The sequence below is a fragment of the Armigeres subalbatus genome, chromosome 1 (genome assembly GCF_024139115.2).
Source record: "Armigeres subalbatus isolate Guangzhou_Male chromosome 1, GZ_Asu_2, whole genome shotgun sequence".
In the NCBI taxonomy this organism is placed as follows: domain Eukaryota; kingdom Metazoa; phylum Arthropoda; class Insecta; order Diptera; family Culicidae; genus Armigeres; species Armigeres subalbatus.
Genome location: NC_085139.1, coordinates 256414611 through 256436079, shown reverse-complemented (window position 1 = coordinate 256436079; position 21469 = coordinate 256414611). Strand labels below are relative to the sequence as shown.

Below are 21469 nucleotides of genomic sequence, written 5' to 3'. Positions count from 1 at the left end.
TTGCGGGGATGTAATTCATCGTAGATCATGCGAAACCTAGCGACTTGCAGTTCCATGATCCAAGCTTCCAATCGTGATCCTTTATTCGTCGCCTAGGTCTTTGCCGATTGTATCGAGTCGCATTATCTTTTATATTGTTCGTAATTATTGGCTTTCCAGGCGGCTTATTTGGGCCTGCGCAAACTTCCTGTCTCGTCGGAGGGCCGTCGTGCCAGGGCTGTTTAGCGGCCCACCTAACACCAGGACTTGGGCTTGTGCGCTTTGAGCGTCACACGGTCGCTTTGGCAGGGCCTACTTGCAGATACATGCAGCTTTTTATAGAGGTTTAACAGGGCCCACTGTCAAACCCCACCACATCCTAGGCAAGCCCCACATCTCGCAGATGGCCTGGGGAGGGATCGTCAAGCCCTTGGACATAGTCCCTGCTGCCCGCAGCTAACCGAGAAGAAACACATCAATTATTTCTTCTAAGCAGAGTTTTGATGTTCTCCGTGGTGTCAACTTGCTCCAACGAAATGATTTTGTTTACACTGAGCTCACTTTTAATGCGACTTACGCTTTTTTTTGCGGATTTCTGTATAAGTTTTATTAATGCGATTTTTTTTTTAAAGATCAAAACGCCCGTCAAAACCGTAAAAAAATGATTTTTGATGAAGTCGTTTTACACGCAATTTTTATTTCACGCGGATTACCACGCAGTATCACTACTCGGTAAATTAAGTTGGATTATTTTTTGGTTATTAAAACACGGGCCACTTAGTTGCGAAGACCGACGGAGGTCCTTCGTAGCTTAGTTGGTTAAAAGCACCAGTCTAGCGTACTGAGGGTCATGGGTTCGAGTCCCATTGAAGGAAAGTAGTTAGCTCCAATACATTTTTCAAATCAAAATCTTCCACATAATGTACAGACTCACATTGGAGTTTTTCAGGACATTGTAAAAAAAAAAAAACAAGCTAGTTAAAATTTCATTAATTGAACACACTTTTTGATTTTGATGACCAACCATTCAGTCATCATCCTGTGTGCTACCAAGTATTTCAATTCCGTTTCCGTTTCAAACCTTGTTTGGCAAGCTTGTCTGTCTTTTAATTACCTTCGATGCCACAGTGTCCCGGACGGAACCCAGCATGATTGTACCAAGTATCAAAGATGCATCCTGAACAGAACATGAGCCATGAGCGTGCCTTGGTGTTCTTAGTTTTGAACTCTGAACACAGTTCAGTGTGTACTGGGTTGGAACGCTAGCAAAATGATCATGGTAACTACCCAAGTAACCGTAAGCATTAGGTAACTGCATTATAATGACCTTATATTGGCACTTAAGCTGCATAAAAGCTTAATAATAGCATTCTTGAAGCATCCATGTTTTATATGAGCATCGCTAATGCGTTTAAGCCCAGACAAATGTAGCATTATTGCAAGCATTATATTTGTTTATAATGCTCATTAAATGTATCTAAGCACCAGGAATATCAAAAGCGTATTAGCTCTAAACCGGCATTAGGAATGCAAACATTAAATCTATTTATAGAAATTGAAGACGTTGTTTACAATCATCTATAGCTGAAACAGAATGGATAATATTTACAAGGTGAAAAAAAAAAACTTGTGAATTTGTATCGGCGAATCACTGATTCGGAAATGAATAGTACCGAAGTGTTCCTTCACCATGGGAATCTTATGACGAAACAACAGTTGGTAGTGAAAGCATCTATAGTCCATATGAGGATTCCGACGAAGAATCGGAAGATGAGTGGAGTAGCTGGAGTGGCATCGGGGATTAGGTTAATCACAATGGAAAACAATATAACTTTTCTTTCCAGAGAATTTTCTTTGCTGTATTGCATTGAATTTCGATAAATTGTATTTCGCTGCATTTAACGAGTCTACATGGTCTACATAGATCCGCATAAACATTGTGCAACGATAACATAAAGTGACGTAAATTTTATTCCTCCATTGCCGAATCGCTGCCTCGAAAAGTTGCTCATCTCTTCTGTGATGATACCGGCGTTGAAATTTTTCGCAATGGCTCAGCATAAAGCGTTTCGGAAAAATGTTTGAATACGACTCGTCCAAACCAGAAGCTTCTTCTTTCCCATTTTCATCGTGCTGAGAAAAGGACTAGTGTAGTTGCGATTTGCTTCTTCTTCCGTAGTTCATCCGTGTCGGAATAGATTTCCATCCGTTTGCACTCTCTAATTGCCTGTAGAAAATAAACAAAATCTCGCGAAACATATGATTACGGCTTATAAACCAAAACCATGATTTTTCATTTTCTAGCATAAACGATTGCTTTGTAAATGATTCTTTATCGTAGGTAAAACTCCGTACTTAATATCTCTTAAGAAACACATTTATTGCTATTTTGAGTGAACGTCTCATGAACAATATGCACCATAGTGGTTTTTAAGTCCTTTATTGGCGCCCTTAACTACCATGCTGAATGTTTGCTTTGGTTTTTAGGCCGTTCACTTTATATTGTTTATTTAGAAAAACTAGCTTAAAGTTATTTTAAAATGTATATTCTTACTAGGTTTTTGATTTATCGCATAGCAGAACTACTCTGGCTAACAAATTTAAACAAATCCGATGGTGTTACTAGCTTTGAGCAAACGACTTAAAAACGACATGTTGCCGTTAATTCGAGTAGACGGCGCGACATTTGTTTTAGCTGAAATTTGGAAGATTTCGAATAGTTTTTCAATTAATCTTTATCTGCTGTTATAATAGAACCATTTACGTATGGCATTGACATGGTTTTTGCAATGAAATGAGCTTCTACTTCAATAAATGAATTAAATTATTCATAGAAAACTTGAACCTCATTTTTCTCGGTTCAGCATTGTTGGTTTTTCGGCCCTAATCATATGTTGCTCGAGAAATATATGCTTATTTAATATTTTATACCTATGATAACGTTTAGTCTAAGCTTACCTCATTGAAACTAGCTCCGCTTTGTTTTACAACGGTAGGCGCTTAGCACTTTACTGTTCAATGGTGTTGGGTCTTTTTTCGCCTTCTCAAAGAGCCGGTAAACAAAAACATCGCTTCGGCCAGTAGCATAAATCGTAGCCTCTTCACAGCGAAGAAGAACAGACCGAGGCACAGACAGCAGTAGATCGGGCTGCAAACTTACCGATATCGTCGAAATGGTTAAAATAACACAATTATTCAATAAAATTATAATGAAGATATGGAAGCGAGGTTGCAAAGCTATCGAATTTGTAACTCACTTGTTTTGTTTTTTGTTTTTGACGTTTCGACTATCGGTTTTTCTTGCAAGGTTGCCAGCTGTACAGCATAATCAATAAGTATTAATATTATTATTCAAATTAAAAAGAATACAAATTTGTTTAAAATTCATGAATAAATCGGTTGAAGGAATTTGTAGGGTAAAATAACCAATAATGAAGTCTCTAGCCATAACTTCAAAAGTAATACACATCATTAAAAAGTGCAACTTCATTAAACAATGATTCCTGTTTTCAACTTAATTGAATGTAAAAGACTTGAAATTGCACACTGGCAACACTGTCGATCTAAGGAAGTATTCGAATTGACTAAGTTAAATTGGACACTTATCAGCGGATTCAAACACATCCCATATGGCCCTGAGAGCAGAGGAGCACCCCAGCGATGAACGACGCAACACCTCAGTTCGAGACTCACCAGAGAAGTTAATTTTCATTAAGATAGATTAAATCTAAATCATATACTAGAGGTATGCAGCATAGTGAAATAGTAAAAACATATTTCACATATTTTACTATTATTTTGGTTTTCAGTTTGAATATCAATTTCATTGATCAAAACCTTCCATGCTAAAAATAGTGATTGAAGAAAATTTAAATGCACCTATGCTTTCTATAGTATTAGCAGTGCTATAAATGGGCTGCCAAATTTGACAGGTATATCGCTGCATTACAATAGCATTAGTGATGCTATATAAGAGTTTTCTATCACAGCATTATATTAGCATGCTATTTCGCCTTTTGCGGCATTAAATAAGCATTATATTAGCAAGAAGAGCTAGTTAGCTTTAAAAGCTTGCAATATAAATTGATATAATGCTGTATTAAAGCAACTTTATAATGCATATGGTTACTTGGGTTAGGTCAGTACTCTTGAACAGTTTGCTGTGTTCAGAACGTTTTGAACACAAACACGCGTTCTCGTGTTCAGATGCATCTCTGCCAAGCATGGCACATCTTTGAAGTGAAATAATTCAATGCCAGATAAGTTTTGAAGTGTATTTTCTTATTCACATTTCCTCGCTAGACATACATTAGCACATTTCATTATAGCAAAAATCTCTGCAGAGATCGGTAATCCATAACCGAAGATTACTGCTTCCGTTGTTGTTGTTCCAATTTTTGAGTCATCTGTAGAGAACTTTCACAGAATCGTCACAAACAGTTGGACTTCCGACTTAATGCATCACAATGTTATGGAGAAAGTCTCATCAATTCTTCATATCCATCTCTGGCCCAACAATAAGACTGTCTTTAGTATCTTGTACTTGATTGTATACGAGTCGAAAAAATATTATATTGCATTGACCGTTTACTTTGTTTTGATATGGTAGCTCACGAAAACGAAATAAAAAAAAATCACTCTATCTCTGTACATGCTCTCTCATGAGAGCTACATAAACATAAACATCAAGCTTACACCGCTTCATGATTCTTCCCTTTTATTTTATACAATTCTTCTGAATTTTTCCACTGACGTACCATCACAATTTTCAATACTGGTTTCAATAGCACTCGTCATTATACGAACGATTTAAATTTACTGAACAATCTAATCTTATTAGACAAATAAATTGCATTACACTTTATCAGCTGATGATTAGATACACAAGAAAGAACACACCAAGACGCACAGAGGCGACACATCAGTATCGAAGGCAAGAGTGTTGCTAAACTGACCAATGTGGTTTGTTTATTGTGGGTTTTTCACCACTTGGAATTCGATGATATGCTTTGAAACTAGGTCGTATGTGCAAAAAAGAATCTCGCTTTGCTTCCTCTTTTTTTCGATAATGACATTAGGTACACCACTCAAAATAATTTTCACTTAGAAGCTACTTGAAAACATATGCAGATATTTTCCATGTAGTTTCGGGAGTAAAAGTTAAATGATTCATTAGTGATGGTACTCATTATTCTTAATTCACTAGAAAATAAAATAAAATTTAAGTGAATTTTCGTTTGGCCATGTACTTAAATTTTAAGTGAAACTTCGATAATTTTTCATTTATAGTATCCTTGTAGTTGATATCCCGTCCACTAGAAGCGGACGAGGGCAAAAAAGGAGTAGAATATTAGTTCACACTCAAACATATTTTTTGCAAATCGTTCTCATAATGCTTCTGCAGAATGTTTCATTAGCGATTGTTAATAAACATACATTTCGCTATGAGAACCCCACTCATATATTTTTCATACATTCATTTTGAGTAGAATTCACTAGAAGAGTATATAGATGTTACTTTCTATGTTTTCTAATGAATTCCACTACATTTCTTATTAACATGCACTTGTGATTTGAGTAAGTTTTATTTGATTCCAGTAAGGCCGATGAAAGTTTCGATTTTTAAAGTCTACATGACTTTTTATAGTGGAATTAAAGTGACAATTATTTTGAGTGACTGAATCAACGATTTGACGCCACAATACAGTTGTCTAATTTTTATATCATATGAAAGTATGTACACAGAAAGAAAAACCATTAATAATAATGAAAAAACCGTTGGTTAAAATAAAAAGTTTCATTGGTTCTTTTTCGTAGAGAGTCGAGCATTTTCGGAATAAAAGTTTGTAAACTTTTTATTTAATCAAGAGTTTAAATGTTATTTGCTGCTCTAGAATCGAAAGTTTGAACTCTTAATTATAGATTGTACCATTGTCAGATCAATCAGATTGTACTGTGGGAAATGAAAGTAAATGATTTTATCGCATTTCATATTGAATGGTGCTATTATTGATGTTATTGAAGAAAGTTTTCGCAAAAAATAACTCAACCTAGCATAAATTTTGGAAAAATCGTAAGTTCAAACCGGTAATTTCTCGCTCAACTTTTCAAAAGGACCTAAATAACATATTTTCATGAATTATTCCACCTTTGTATGATGATGTATGGATGAATTCTCCACCTTTTTGTATGTCTTACGATCTTTACAAAAATTATGCCTCAATATTTTGGCAATCAAATTTAGGTAATAATTGTTTCACTACACTTTATTTTTTATATATTTCATTTATCAGGGAATTTATCCCCAGTGACATCTATGACTTGCGTCGGCCACATAAACTGCCTGATAAATTTTATGTTGATTCGAAGATTTGTGCGGCTAACGACATGAGCGAGTCTGCCGGATAACATTCCTTCGGAGTCGTCATCCTTGCTGTAGTTTCTTTATTCTTTCTTTATGTTATGACATTGTCGACATCAGAAACGTGGGGTTTTAATAGGTCCATGTTTGATTATGTTCCGGCTCGACATCTGGGTAACAGAAATAAAAAAGTTGTAATAAAGAATAATGCATAATAAATTTGGCGAAGAAATAACAATTGACTTTGATATTTACAAATATTACTCACCTCATCATCATATACCAGTTATGTACGCATCTAAGCTACTGGAACTCCAAAGAATCGTTTGTTTTTAGGGAGTTTACGGTTTCTAATCTACATTTTATTAAAAGAAAATTACACATTTTCAAAAAAAACTATATTTCTCAAGCGTGCGAACACTGCAGAAGGCACTTATTTTTCTATTTTTTCTTTCAGAGTCATCTGTCACGGTGATTATTTTTCACATTGAGTATTTTGAAAATAAAAGTTCAAACACTTTTGTGCTCATAAGATGAATTTCAAAATTGATATTCAGACCCGACGAAAAATATGATTGAATTAAATACATAACTTTCGATTCTAAAGTTTTCACTTTTATTTTAAAGAAAAAATATCACTTCTTAGAAGCAAAGTACAATATATTTGATAAAATAATATTTGTTCTTTCTGTGTAGTTAATTCAATTTTGTATTCAAATCTGATCTACCACATTTTTTTCAATCATTTGCTACTTTTCGAAGCCTTAAGAATCATTCAAAGTCTTTATGTATAATTCTGAATATTTCGAAATCATCCACTGTAAAATGACTGCATTAAAAATAATTTATAAAATAACTGAACAAAATCGAGTTTAAGGCAGTTTCAAACCGAGAAAAAAACGGAAAATGAAAATTAGGTCCATTGCTGAAAACCTCTTTAAGGACATAGTTGGAAGAGTACCATGATGGCAGTCAAGATGGCACCGAACCTTCCCCGGGTCAACCCCATACCTCCCGCACCCCTCTCCCACCAGGATTCGAATGCTTCGAACAGCATCGAACAAAAGTTTAATATTCAAATGAATCGACTGCTTTGAGCGCGCTTACAGCGGCACACTAGGAGTTAACTTTCTTAAATCAGTATGGCGAAAGGCATCTTAGGTTCGATTTCTCAAAATTAAGCACTTTCATCAAAAAAATATTTGGTAGGCATGGTTGCGGACACCTTCCTACATAATCGGTACCAAATAGTTTTTCATGAAAAGTTTCTTATTTTGAAAAAACCCGCGTTAGATTACTTTCGCCATACAAATTTCTGGCGGTTAACTCTTGTTGGCTATTTTGCGCATATACTATAGCGCCTGGATGTGACAGCGGCGGGTAGAAAATCAGCCACTGCCAATAATTCATTACTAACCTGTTCACAGCATATTTAATCACTTCCCGTGATAATTGAACATAAACATGAATATCATAAATCAAGCAGTTTCGTGCCAATTTATTAGCCGTTCACGATTTGGTGGGTTTATCACTGCACTTCACTTCTTCTCAAAGGGCACTGAAAATATCATGTTTTTACTCACTTTTCCGCACATGAACACTCCGAAATGTTGATGGAATGCAAATTAAACATCAATTTTCGAAATCAGTCACTTGTTTAAACCGAAAACTTAATATAAACTGCTATTTTTGCCCGAAAAAAACGATTAAAAACTGATCGCGGAGCGAATGTAAACAACGGCACCGGCAGCAGCAAACTAATAAACAGGGTGGTTCAAAAAATAATTTTGCTCCGCCACACTCAGTCGATTATGATTTATAATTTGGGTGTTATCCGATGGTTTGGGCTGGTTTGATTAGAGGCTTACCGTGTACAGGTCGTTTCAGATTTGTATGACAGTTGATATGGCGAGGTTGAATTTAACATTATTCTGGATTCTGGCACTCCGTCATTGAGCGATGGCGAGGGGGGAGACCATTGTAACAGGATACTTACCACCGAACTCAGCTCCCCGAAACGAAACGAAACGATACTAACCAAAGCTTTCGATACGTCTGGTCCGTGGGTACCCTGTACGACGGATTCGGGACTAGCAGAATAGTGAATCTCGACTACCAACTTAAACGGAACTTGAGCCTACCAATACTGCTCTGCTAGTGCGGACAAAGCTGACCAAAACCCTAAAATAAGTCGGTAATAACGTAATCCGCTTAAGCGCCAACACGCCTTTCAGCGTGATGCGGACACGCACGTTCAAGATTTACCCGGACTAACTCACCCAGGGCGGGTCTAACGATCGCGGAACCAATCCCAAAAACTCCCAAACCAAATCAATTGATGTCACCGGTTGTTCACAATTGGTATACAACTAATTATCTGATGTAACGGAAGGATACGGTACGGTATATTGTGCGAATGGGTTAGTTGTGTGTGTGGGTACAATGTTTAGATCCTTATATACTAATTGGTCTGACCTTACTTAGCAACCTAGGTTGCTTACTGCTGCTGCTGCTGATGCCGGATTGCGCTACGCCGGCCGGTGGACGAAGGTGGCGTGTAATGGCCCGTTGGATGCGATGGGGTCGCTGCGAGGCGCCGTGGCGGTGGGTTTGGGAACCACCGTCGAGATTTGTTGCGACGAGGTCGCCTTAGCGGGAAATGTAGAATGGCCCGTCGGTTTGGGAACCACTGCCCTGGTTACATGCGGTGGGCTCGCTGTTCGGTGGCTTAGTGATTGGCCGGTCGGTCTGAGAACCGCTGATGGAATCGACGGAATGATAAACGGAGACCTACGGCCCACGAGAACGCACGACGGCACAGAGATTAACTCGTGGCACTCCACTCTTCGCACTACACGATGGGTTTGTAGCGGGGCCAGCGCGACAACGCCGGTGAAGGAACGCGGCGAGTCGGCACGTGGGAGCTGCTAATCGCCGGATTAAGGCTGGCTTCACTGGTCCCGGGCAATTACTGGGGCCCGTACGGAATAACACGACGCTCCTCGCTGCTGCAGTTTGCACAGCACACGTGCGATCGCCAACGGACTTGGCAATGGCCAGCCGTAAGCTTGGCGAGGCGACAATGTCGAAAATCGGCCACGGAACACCTGTCCGAAATAAAAACCTTCTTGCGAAGGTTTTGGTCTTTTGACCAAAACACCTTTAATTAGCACTTGTCACTATGACCATTACCAATATAAATTACCTTCAGTAATCAAGAAAAACTGGCTAACTCACAAAATAATCTTCAACTCTAACTTTCCTATCTGGCTCACTTGCTGGTCGCTTTTGAAAAGGCAGAGTTTTCGCTACCATCTGCCCAGTATCTTTTATCACAAAAGAATGTAATCGCGCTTTCGTGATTTATTGATACAATTAATCAATTTGGGAGAAATCTGGAGAGGGTTGAGCATAGAAATAAAATTATTGCTAACGCTTCGCGTGGTGTTGGTTTTGTCCGGCTAGATCGCAGTCGGACTAAAAAAAACATTACAAAAATGTAACGCCTTCTAGGCCTGCCCAAATTATGAAGCGTTTAAAGTTGCAGCTTCGAAACACTCTTGAGTTTCGTCACGCGAGCGGTTACATATATCCCCTGTTAAGACGATGAAAAATTTAATAAAATTTACATTCACAAATTTTATTAAATTTTTCAGAAAGAACTTTGGTCACTACTCATTTGAATTTCGCATCACTAACTCTCTCTCTAATTTCTCGACACATTTGTTTTTGTTTTTAATATTTTCACAACAATAAAAATTTTCCATTAAATTATTTTGGTATGGATAGAACGGAACATAATTTATTTCATCATTCAACTTTTTCATTTGTTTTTCTTCCAGCATAACTTTGAGATTTCATTAAACAAAATATCACGAAAAACATACAATCCTCACTGGCTCAAGTATGCCGCCATTTTGTAATGCAAACGGAATAACGAACGGTATCCAGGTTTAGCGTCCACGAATCTTCGTGGCAAAATTGTGATCACTTTAATCAATACGGTACTTACGATACGATAACGAAACGGAACTTTATTTACCTCAAACATATTGAGAACTTTGCGGCGATACTTGAAACACGGGATAATCAATGATTGTAAACTTTTCTTTCACGACACGACATCACGAAACCGGATTACGGGACTTGCGGTGTTCACTCAACGATAGACAATCACGAACTACCTGCGGCGAGACTGATGTTTTAATTCCAATCTACGCGTTCGTATGTGATTTTACACCTACAAACATAAAGTAACGAAGATTAACGAAAACAGTGTTGCCTTGGATGCAAAACTGTATATGATATTTTTATATCATACGAGTTAATCAATTTTTCCGGATCATTCTACTGGTATACTGGTATGCTAGTCCCTATTATATCGTTCACGATTTGATAACTTCATTCCTAAACCTTACTCAATGATTTCTTTTATCGCAAACAAACATTTCGCGCAACTTGACTCGCTCTATTTGGCGAGGAAACTTATAGTCGGGTTGTCTTGTTGACCGTCATCTTTTTTACTGTGGGGTAAACTTAACGAAAATGCTCCTGCTGTCATGTCACTTTTTGACAACGAGACGTCAGACCGGAAATTTTCGCGATCGCGTCGACGCGTAGTTTTCAATTCGAGTTACGGTAACGTGAAAAAGTATTTTATCCTAATTTCTAAACTAATCCTAAGCGTTAATTCGATCGACTAGTGTATCCCTGATTGAAGCTGACCTGAATAATCACGGATCGGTCGCGGTTTTTAATCGGCAACGTAAGTGTTATACCGGTGAAAACGTACCAGAGCAGCCATTTTTTTAATTCAATTCGACAGAAGAGTCGACGCACGGTGGCCTTGAAAATTTGTGTAGTTCGATACCAAAAGCATGTTTTGGCTACCTAATCGTTTTGCGTGTGTGAAAAATATTCAAGCGTTTGCCTTTCTTGTGTGTGTTTATGTTTTTACATTTGCAGACGCAAAGCTGCATTCGACATAGCTGAAGTGGTTTTCGTGAAATTGGATGCCCTGCGACTCAATATACTGGATAATAACGAGGAGGTGTTTTGTTTTGAAATTTGTAAACCTACTGCTTAGTTCTTCGGTCATCATAGCTTTGTAAATTGTGTACAGTGAATAAGTGTTGGTGTGGGAAGGAAGAGGTTTGATTCATACGGTTTGTTTTGCTCCATCATTCCTTCTCACGTTACTTTTTCTTGAGTTTTGACGAGTGAAAAACCCCGAGTATTTTGTTTGTTATCGGATCCTTAAGCTCGTAGCAGCTAGTGCCAATCCTTTTATTGACGATTGCTTCGCTATACCGTGGTGCGAGTTTTGCAGTGAAATCCTTGGATTTGTCGGAGAGGAAAAAATTCTTTTTGAGAATAGTTTCGCCCTCTTCGAATTGTACGTCCCTCTTCGATCGTAGATTGTAGTACGTTGAGTAACGATCGTACGCTCGTTTGAGATTAATCCGCACTGCTTCGTACAAGTGCTTCAGGTCTTCGGACAACTTTGGTGGGTTGAAGTGATCAACATTTTCATTTGTGTTTCTCAACCGTGTATACTCGTCGCCCGAACTTATCATTTGTTTACCAAAGTTTATAAAGTACGGCGAGTAACCAGTGGAGCAGTGAACATTGTTACGGATAGCACACGCTATGTGTTGTATTCCCTTATCCCAGTCTTTTTGGGATTTGTTTACTAGTGAAGCTCTGATAGCTGTTGTGATAACCCGATTCGCCCTTTCGGTGGGGTTTGGTCCCGGATGGTAGGCTGCAAGAGCCCAATGTTGCACATTATAACTTTTCAAAAATTTCTCGAATTCATTTGATCGAAATTGTGCGCCGTTATCCGAAATTAATACAGATGGCACTCGAAGAGAAGAAATACGTTGATTTCGAGGAAAGTGATAACTGCAGACGATTTCGCTTGTCGCATAGCTTGCACCATTGTGAATTTAGAGAAATGATCGGTGACTACCAAAACCCATGTGTTTCCTGAGCGTGACCTAGTGTACGGTCCCAAAAAATCTACGGAAATCATTTCCCAGGGACGGTTGCTCATTTTGGGTTTTCCGCAAGGTGGGTTAGCATTAACGTTGTCTGTCTTGGCTCTTTGCACGTTAAGCAATTTTACAAAACGAAGTACATCTGTACTCATTTTTGGCCAGAAATATTTTTGCGCCACCGCTTGGATCGTTTTTTCGAAGCCAAAATGAGCTGGATTATGTAGGCTTTCAATAATCTTAGGTCTATCTGTGCTTGGTGGCACGTACTTCCATCTGAACGTATGATCATCCGGTTTGTGTGCATTTGTAACAAATTTATAAATTTCATTGTCAACTATTTTGTAGTCCTTATATTTATCTGGGAATTTAGCTATCAAATCTTTCAAATCTTCGTGAGGTTTATTAGGCACGCTCGTGGAGATTGTGGATATGGATCTTGAAAGAGCGTCTGCGCTGACATTGTCTTTTCCCTTGCGGTATTCAAACGTGATGTCAAAGCCTTGGATTTTCATTGCCCATCTTGCGATTCTAGGACTTTTACTGTGAATCGACATCGACTTCAAGAAAGTCAAACTCATTGCGTCTGTAACAATCGTAAACTTCGTTGCCTCGACGAAATGTCTAAAATTTTCAATTGCCATTAGCATTGCTAGGCATTCGCGTTCAGTAGCGCTATATTTTCTTTGAGTTGTAGAAAGCTTTCTCGAGAAATAAGCTATGCATTTTCTTTCGTTATCTACAATCTGGGTGAGCACGGCTCCGACTGCTAAATCTGAACTGTCCGTTTCTATTGCAAATGGAAGAGCAAAGTTCGGATTTGCTAAAATTGGTGGTGATGTCAATGCGGATTTCAGTTCTAATAGAGCTTTATCAGCTTTTTCATTCCACAAAAATTTTTGCTTACTTTTCTTTAGGAGGTCAGATATCGGAGTCACTATGTGGCTGTAATTAGCAATGAATCGTTGGTAGAAACCAGCCAATCCTAACAGCCTCCTCACGTCTTTAACGCTTTTCGGAGCCGGATAATTCAAAATTGGAGTGATTTTCGCCTAATCAGTGGCGATGCCGTACTCACTTAAAACATAGCCAAGATATCTCACCGATTTTTGGCAAAATTTTGATTTGTCGATACTAATTGTTAAGTTCGCTTGTCGAAGTCTTTGGGCCACTATTTCTAATAATACGAAATGTTCTTTAAGTGTATTCGATGTGATGATAATATCATCCAAATACACAAACACCCGCGGTTGGAGGTCGAATTTCAGAACTTTATTCATAAGGCGACACAAGGTTGCTCCGCTGTTCAGTAAACCAAAAGGCATTGTTTTGTATCTGAACAGCCCTTTCCTGGTCCTAAAAGCAGTGTAATCTCTACAATCTGATTCCAAAATAACCTGATGGTAGGCGTCTTTCAAATCAATAATAGAAAAATATTTTGATTCCTCCAAGCGCTCTAAGATGTTCACCATGTTGGGGAAAGGATATTCATCCCTTTTAGTCATTTGGTTCAACCTCCGCGCATCGAGGCATAACCTCCATTTCCCGTTAGGTTTTTTAACAGGAAGAAGTGGGTTGACAAAATCGCTATTGCACTCTTCAATTGCGTCCATTTCTAGTAATCTCTTTACCTCCTTGTCAACTTCTTCTTCCACTTTAGGGGAATATTTGTAAGCTGGTATTTTACGAGGTTTGGTGTCTGGTAATAGGTCGATTTTGTGTGATATTAATGTTGTCCGTCCAATTTTCCCATCATATGCTTTTGGAAACTTGTTGATGATTTCAACTAATTTCTGTTTTTCTTTAGGTAGCAGAGTGTGCTCGGTCACGACAGATTCTGTTGTGACATCACGCTCGTCCGGATCTTCCAGCGAAGGGATTTCTAAACTTCCATCTTCTACTGGTTCCCGTGAGGATTCCTGGACGGCACTATCCAGAACAATGTTAAAAATGTATGGACTGAAGAACTCGATGTCTAATGTTTGGATTGACCTATCTGTCGCCAAAAGTGCCTGCGGGTTAGCCAAATTGCCATCCACGTTATCGCCTATTGTGAGTCGTATGTCAAATGCCCGCCAGAAGTCGTATCCACAAATTAAATCCTTCGACACGTCCGGAATAATGACTGTTGGAATCACTTTCGTCACTTGATTGAAAGTGAATGGTACGTATACGACTCCAACGCAGTCTAACTTCTCACCGTTAGCTGCTTGTATTTTCAACTTGATTTTTTCAATTTTTAGGTTCCATCGTTTGACCATATCCAGTGAGCTAATAACGGAAATACTAGCCCCTGAATCTAGTAAACCTTGTACCGGAGTGCCGAGAATATGGACCGTAATATGTGGGCAGGTAACTGGATTTAAGTTCATGGTAAAAATTTGATTGAAATAGTCATAGTTGGGGAGTTGTTCAGAATTACAATTAGGAGAAAGAGAGTCCCCGATTCCTTCTCCTAATTCTCGTTTTTTGAATCGAATTTCTGGTAGTGATCTCTAGGGCACGTGGCCTTACTGACGTTCGGTTCACCGCATGCGAAGCAGTACATCCGTCGTGGTTGCTGGCAATATTTAGCAAAATGCCCTGCACTTCTACAATTCCAGCAATGAACCATGTTTTCTTCGTCTTCGGTTTTCGGCTCCGGTTTTGGAGTTGCATTAGATGTAGAACCAAACTTGTGTTCCTTTTTCGTGAAGCGATTCTTGTTCGCGTATTTGTTTCCATTATTAATAGCATTAACTTCTTCGGGATCTGAGTTTTCCAAACTTAGTTCCTCAAACTCGTCTAGGTCCACTTGGTGGACTGTCTGAGTGTTTGCTCTATTACCGCTGGTTGCATATAAACTTGGTTCTAAAGCATCGAATTGATAGCAATACTCTGCTAATTCATTTATAGACATAACGCGAATAAGTGCTAACCGCCTCCGGTATGACAATTTTGTGTTATCGAATATTAATTTGAATTTCAGACTTGGGTCCATTTTTCGTGTGAGGCTTTGAGAAAGGCGCTCCATATCCGCCAGATAAGCACTGAATCGTTCGTTGGGACGTTGCTTTCGTTCCCGCATCTCATCTTCGATTGCCTTGTCCTTGTTAGGATTTTCGAAGGTCATCGTGAGATAATATACTAGGTGTTGCCATGTAGTAAATTTTTCCCAATAAGTGAAATACCACCTTCTCGCTTCGCCTGTGAAAAAGATATAAGCTTGTTGGAGTAGCTCAGCGTCACTTACGTGATTGGCTTTAGCTAGAATGGTAACTTGTCTAATGAACTCAGTTACCGAAGAGGACCTTGGTCCGATTTCTCCGTTAAAGAAAATTTGCCATTTTTCGATTTTAGTTCTTAAATGGTTATAGTAATTTGGTGGATAGGCCTGCTGGTTGCCAGACCGAGCCGAGGTACTGGTTTGTTGCTCGTTCAGTTGAGGTAAATTTTGACATCTTTCATGTTGTTGTTCTGATGTGTTGATGCCCACATCATTTCGAATAGGGTTTTCAGGGGCGTTGCGAAATACGCTGGAAAAATTCGGAGTGGGGAAATTAACGTATTCATCCACGTAGTCTTTGACTGCGTCTTTCACAGCTTGCCTGATGAAGTCTTTCAGGTCGGTTGTGAATAAGTTTAAATTTTGGCTACTCAATGGAATTGGATTTGCTGACGTTGACGGTTGTGGAGCTAGTGGAGGATCAACATGTGTATTCAAATTGGCACACGTTTGTCTCCCATGTGATTTCGGCGATTGTGAATCGCTGGGAAAATTTAAATTGACATTGGCTTGATTAGCTCGTGGTAAGTCAACGAAGGGTTCTGTGGGTAGATTCAAATTCGCAGCTGGTCGATTTACTGGGGAAGTGATTATCGGCTGGTTTACCGGTAGATTCACATTACCTAGTGGCCTCAACCTGTGTCCAGGGGACGATGTCATAACCGGTATTGAGAACGAATTGTTCGGGCTCGTAGTCGGCCTTTGTTGTACCGGCTGATTGATTGAATTAGGCCGATAAGCTGGGGCCTGTGGATTCAGAGATGTTGAAAGAGGTTGTGCTCGAGTATAATCCGAAATGCGCAAGGCCAAGTCTTCCGAATTCGGTTCGGCATTTTGATTAGGATTTGGACCGAAATATGTTTTCCAAGTGGCATCAATTAAGCCTATGAATGTGTTTTTAGTGAATGCATCGGCCGATGGTGCTCTGAGTACTCTGTTTCTTAAACTGATTAGTCTTGACTGTGCTCTTAGCGAAAGTTTACGTTCTAATTCTTTTCGAATTGATCGGATTCTATCGGCAATCCATTCTGCTTCCTGCTCAAGTGTAACCGTTGTAGTGTAGAGTTTCGGGTTTTTTCTATCTTCGTTAATTAGAAGTCTAAGCTCGCGGCGCTTGTTTTCTAAATTTTCGTTTGACGCTATACCGCGGATACCGAGTTCGTAATCTACTTCGTCTTCCTCTAGATCGTCGGCGTGGTAGTTATACAATTCCATAATGCCAAATTAGATTATCTAGATTTTACCAAACCAGTTGTAATTCGATTACAGTATTCAGCTAAGTTATTGAATGATTTAGTAAATTATGTCTTTTTCTTTGAAAATAAGGTCAAGATCAGATTAATTAAAACTAATTGAATTAAATCATACCAAAAATTTAAGCAAAAGATCGTTAATGAGCTTTTGAGTTGGGCGCCAGTTTGTAACAGGATACTTACCACCGAACTCAGCTCCCCGAAACGAAACAAAACGATACTAACCAAAGCTTTCGATACGTCTGGTCCGTGGGTACCCTGTACGACGGATTCGGGACTAGCAGAATAGTGAATCTCGACTACCAACTTAAACGGAACTTGAGCCTACCAATACTGCTCTGCTAGTGCGGACAAAGCTGACCAAAACCCTAAAATAAGTCGGTAATAACGTAATCCGCTTAAGCGCCAACACGCCTTTCAGCGTGATGCGGACACGCACGTTCAAGATTTACCCGGACTAACTCACCCAGGGCGGGTCTAACGATCGCGGAACCAATCCCAAAAGGCTCCCAAACTAAATCAATTGATGTCACCGGTTGTTCACAATTGGTATACAACTAATTATCTGATGTAACGGAAGGATACGGTACGGTATATTGTGCGAATGGGTTAGTTGTGTGTGTGGGTACAATGTTTAGATCCTTATATACTAATTGGTCTGACCTTACTTAGCAACCTAGGTTGCTTACTGCTGCTGCTGCTGATGCCGGATTGCGCTACGCCGGCCGGTGGACGAAGGTGGCGTGTAATGGCCCGTTGGATGCGATGGGGTCGCTGCGAGGCGCCGTGGCGGTGGGTTTGGGAACCACCGTCGAGATTTGTTGCGACGAGGTCGCCTTAGCGGGAAATGTAGAATGGCCCGTCGGTTTGGGAACCACTGCCCTGGTTACATGCGGTGGGCTCGCTGTTCGGTGGCTTAGTGATTGGCCGGTCGGTCTGAGAACCGCTGATGGAATCGACGGAATGATAAACGGAGACCTACGGCCCACGAGAACGCACGACGGCACAGAGATTAACTCGTGGCACTCCACTCTTCGCACTACACGATGGGTTTGTAGCGGGGCTAGCGCGACAACGCCGGTGAAGGAACGCGCCGGGTGGGCACGTGGGAGCTGCTAATCGCCGGATTAAGGCTGGCTTCACTGGTCCCGGGCAATTACTGGGGCCCGTACGGAATAACACGACGCTCCTCGCTGCTGCAGTTTGCACAGCACACGTGCGATCGCCAACGGACTTGGCAATGGCCAGCCGTAAGCTTGGCGAGGCGACAATGTCGAAAATCGGCCACGGAACACCTGTCCGAAATAAAAACCTTCTTGCGAAGGTTTTGGTCTTTTGACCAAAACACCTTTAATTAGCACTTGTCACTATGACCATTACCAATATAAATTACCTTCAGTAATCAAAAAAAACTGGCTAACTCACAAAATAATCTTCAACTCTAACTTTCCTATCTGGCTCACTTGCTGGTCGCTTTTGAAATGGCAGAGATTTTGCTATCATCTGCCCAGTATCTATTATCACAAAAGGATGTAATCGCGCTTTTGTGATTTATTGATACAATTAATCAATTTGGGAGAAATCTGGAGAGGGTTGAGCATAGAAATAAAATTATTGCTAACGCTTCGCGTGGTGTTGGTTTTTGTCCGGGCTAGATCGCAGTCGGACTAAAAAAACATTACAAAAATGTAACGCCTTCTAGGCCTGCCCAAATTATGAAGCGTTTAAAGTTGCAGCTTCGAAACACTCTTGAGTTTCGTCACGCGAGCGGTTACACCATATGACTGGATGAAATATTCAAGAGCTTCAACTCCATAGACAATCCATATAGAATGGTCGTTCCAATAGTTGGGAGTCGATTTTAAGCGAGGTTGCGAATCCTTAGCATGATCATTACGCTTCTCAGAAGGCATCAGTGAAACGTGCAATTCAACAAAATACCCAGAATTTGTCTGTGATATCTATCGCACCAGGGGCAGATACTTCTAGTCTAGTCTAGTCTACACAATCGCGCAAGGGGCAAATGCTTCATACAAAAAGTGTGACGTGGGGGTGAGTGGGATATAAAATGCTATTTTTGCGTTATGTAATCAATGGATCTTTCCTGCGGTGCGGTTTTCGTTCAGTGAAGTCTCAGGAATGTTGCTTTCAGCTATGTGGGTTCTATTTTCGCCAGCGTTTGGAGAGGAGGCATTGTAGCCAGTGTAATGAAAGGTTTAGTTCCCCATACTAGTTTTCATACAAACTTGAACTGGCGCTTGCGCTCAACCAGTTTTTGTTCAAATCGGTTTTTGGAGGACACTCGGAGCATGGGACGGAATCGAGTGAACGTGGTAGTACTGGGTCGTTTTTTGAACCACCCTGCTAATATTCTTTGTTTTTTTATAAATACGATACCAATACTATACTACAGTATATGACAGTTTTTATTGTACCAATACTTTCAAAGCTTTGTTTTGGTACTCAACCCACCTTCACCTTAATAAAGATACAAAAAAAGCCCATACATTTTAAAATTCCACATCTCTTGAATAACAAGGTTTTTTTTACGTGTCCCATTTTGTAAGCGCGTTTGTCCCGTTTTTTTCACCGAAATGATCTGGTGCGCCTAGTAAATGGGGGATTGAAATATAACCCTAGTACCACCTTCTAGTGAGTGATTTGCTTGCGCATATTTGCGCGTTTACGAGAACGCTGCAATCAAAGTTTTCTTGAAAATTGTGGTTTTTATTCTCTATACCTCGTTATGATTAGAAAATGAACAACATTATTACTAGAAATATAGTTGTTTGCTATTTTATGCATGCTGTATTGGAAAAAAACAAAAAAAATATAGAAAAAAATTTAAAAAATTTTTTTTTTTTCTTTCGCGGGTGGCATTTCAACCCTTAAAGGGTTGAAAAAAGGTTTTTAAATATTCCTGCACATAAAATATGTTGCATAGAAACAGTTTTCATTGAAAAAATATTTTTGGCCACCCATTTGTATGAGAATTCCCCATAGTGCGCTGATCTATAATTTTTCACGCCGGTTCAAATTAATAGAAGTCCACATAATTTTCCGTGGAAGTTCTCAAGATTCAATGGAGTTTCTGTAGAGTTAATTGTCTTCCGATTGATATACCCACAATATTTGTGGATATACAGCAGTAAAGCATATGTGACGATTAGGAAAAACAAACATAAGAGGTTGGTTTGGATTCTGATGGCTTTTTTCGCGTTGGAACATTAAGTGGTCTTGTTGTTTAGGGGGTATCAAGTCATTCTAGAGAGTAGGAGGCTGAAGGTTCGAGTCCCTCCAAGACAGGTGGATCCGTTTATGCAAAATTAATATCAAATTCTCTATTTCGAAAACATGCGCTGTGCATATGCACTAAGGGCCGATTTCTTCACCCCCGCTTAGTCGCTAAACCATGTTTAAGCGTATGGGTAAGCACCGCTTAAGAGTTAAGCGGAGGTGAAGAAATTGGCCCTAAGTGGCTCAAAAAACACCTTTTCAAATCTTTTGTTGGGCGCGGTTTTCAGTATAACATTCTATAAACCTTTCCGTCCCCAACGTCTGTTTTTAAGGGCTTTCAAAAATCTAAACTGCTGTAAAATCGCATTTCTTGACCGATTCTTTCGCAACAAGTTGCATTCCATCCGGATGGATCCCAATTTTTGATTTATACTATCCACAGTACGGTTCCAGAATTATTCCAGATTCCGTTGGGGTCAGTTGTCCCCGGAATAAGTGGCCATTTACAATTTTAAGTCAAAACAGGTCGTGCGACACCTCAAACTTCATGATTTCACAAAGCAATAATGGGAATCATATTTTTAGGGTTCCTGGCCCACTCGGACTCAATTTGGCCACATCGGTCACAATCCGAAGCCCTAGACGGAATGGCCATTGTCTAACTTGATTCAAAATAGGTCGTGCGACACCTCAAACTTTATGATTTTACAAAGCAATGATGGGAATGATATTTTTAGGGTTCCTGGCCCACTCGAATCCATTCCGGCCACAATCCGGGGACCAACGGAATGGCCATTTTCTAAATTGATTCAAAATAGGTCGTGCGACACCTCAAACTTCATGATTTTACAAAGCAATGATGGGAATGATACAAGGGCGTAGCCAGAGTGGGCAGGTTGGGGCAAAACAACTCGAAAAGTTTCGGGCTCAAGAATTCTCCTTGGAATCCTTCTAGAAGCTCCCCTGGGAACTTCTATTTTCCTCCGGAAAGTAATCTACAAATTCCTTTGAAAATCGTTCGAAAATCCTTCTCATGTAATTGTAATTTCTCCTTATCTAGAAACCCCTCACTAAATTTGTTTTTTAGGAAATTCATGAGGAAATTCCTTGAAGATTTTTTTTCTTCTCCAATTTTTCCTTCTAGACATTTCTTTGGCTATTCTTCCAAAAAAAAACCTTCGGCATTTCCTTCAGGAATACATTCGAGAGTTCCTTCAAGAATACAAACGGAATTTCCTTCCAAAATTCCGCTATAAGTTTCTTCAGAATTTTATGACGGAAATCCTCCGATTTCGCTTCACAATTTCACAAATTCCTTCGGAAATTCTTCTAGGAACTTCTCCGGGCATTCCTCCAGGAACTCTTCCTTTAATTCCTC

The 21469-nt window shown here is 39.6% G+C and overlaps 1 protein-coding gene, 2 long non-coding RNA genes and 1 other non-coding gene across 4 annotated transcripts in view; 2 read left to right on the top strand and 2 right to left on the bottom strand.

The window, feature by feature from the left end:
- Nucleotides 1-4878, bottom strand: part of LOC134213087 (cytosolic endo-beta-N-acetylglucosaminidase) — a 37961-nt gene extending 33083 nt beyond the window's left edge. Inside the window, exon 1 of the mRNA XM_062691683.1 lies at nt 4737-4878. Within this exon, the coding sequence (XP_062547667.1) occupies nt 4737-4776 (40 nt within the window). The 5' untranslated portion in view covers nt 4777-4878. The remainder of the gene's footprint in view (nt 1-4736) is intronic.
- Trnaa-agc (transfer RNA alanine (anticodon AGC)) lies at nt 780-854 on the top strand. The gene has a single exon. It is a non-coding gene; the product is annotated as a tRNA-Ala (tRNA).
- Nucleotides 1847-3452, bottom strand: LOC134213080 (uncharacterized). The gene is made up of 2 exons (XR_009979399.1): nt 2938-3452; nt 1847-2206 (listed from the first exon to the last, which is right to left on the bottom strand). It is a non-coding gene; the product is annotated as an uncharacterized LOC134213080 (long non-coding RNA).
- Nucleotides 4879-10471: 5593 nt separating the features above from the next.
- Nucleotides 10472-14934, top strand: LOC134206894 (uncharacterized). Its single transcript, XR_009978325.1, has 3 exons — nt 10472-11105; nt 14144-14500; nt 14580-14934. It is a non-coding gene; the product is annotated as an uncharacterized LOC134206894 (long non-coding RNA).
- The last annotated feature ends 6535 nt before the right edge of the window (nt 14935-21469 follow it).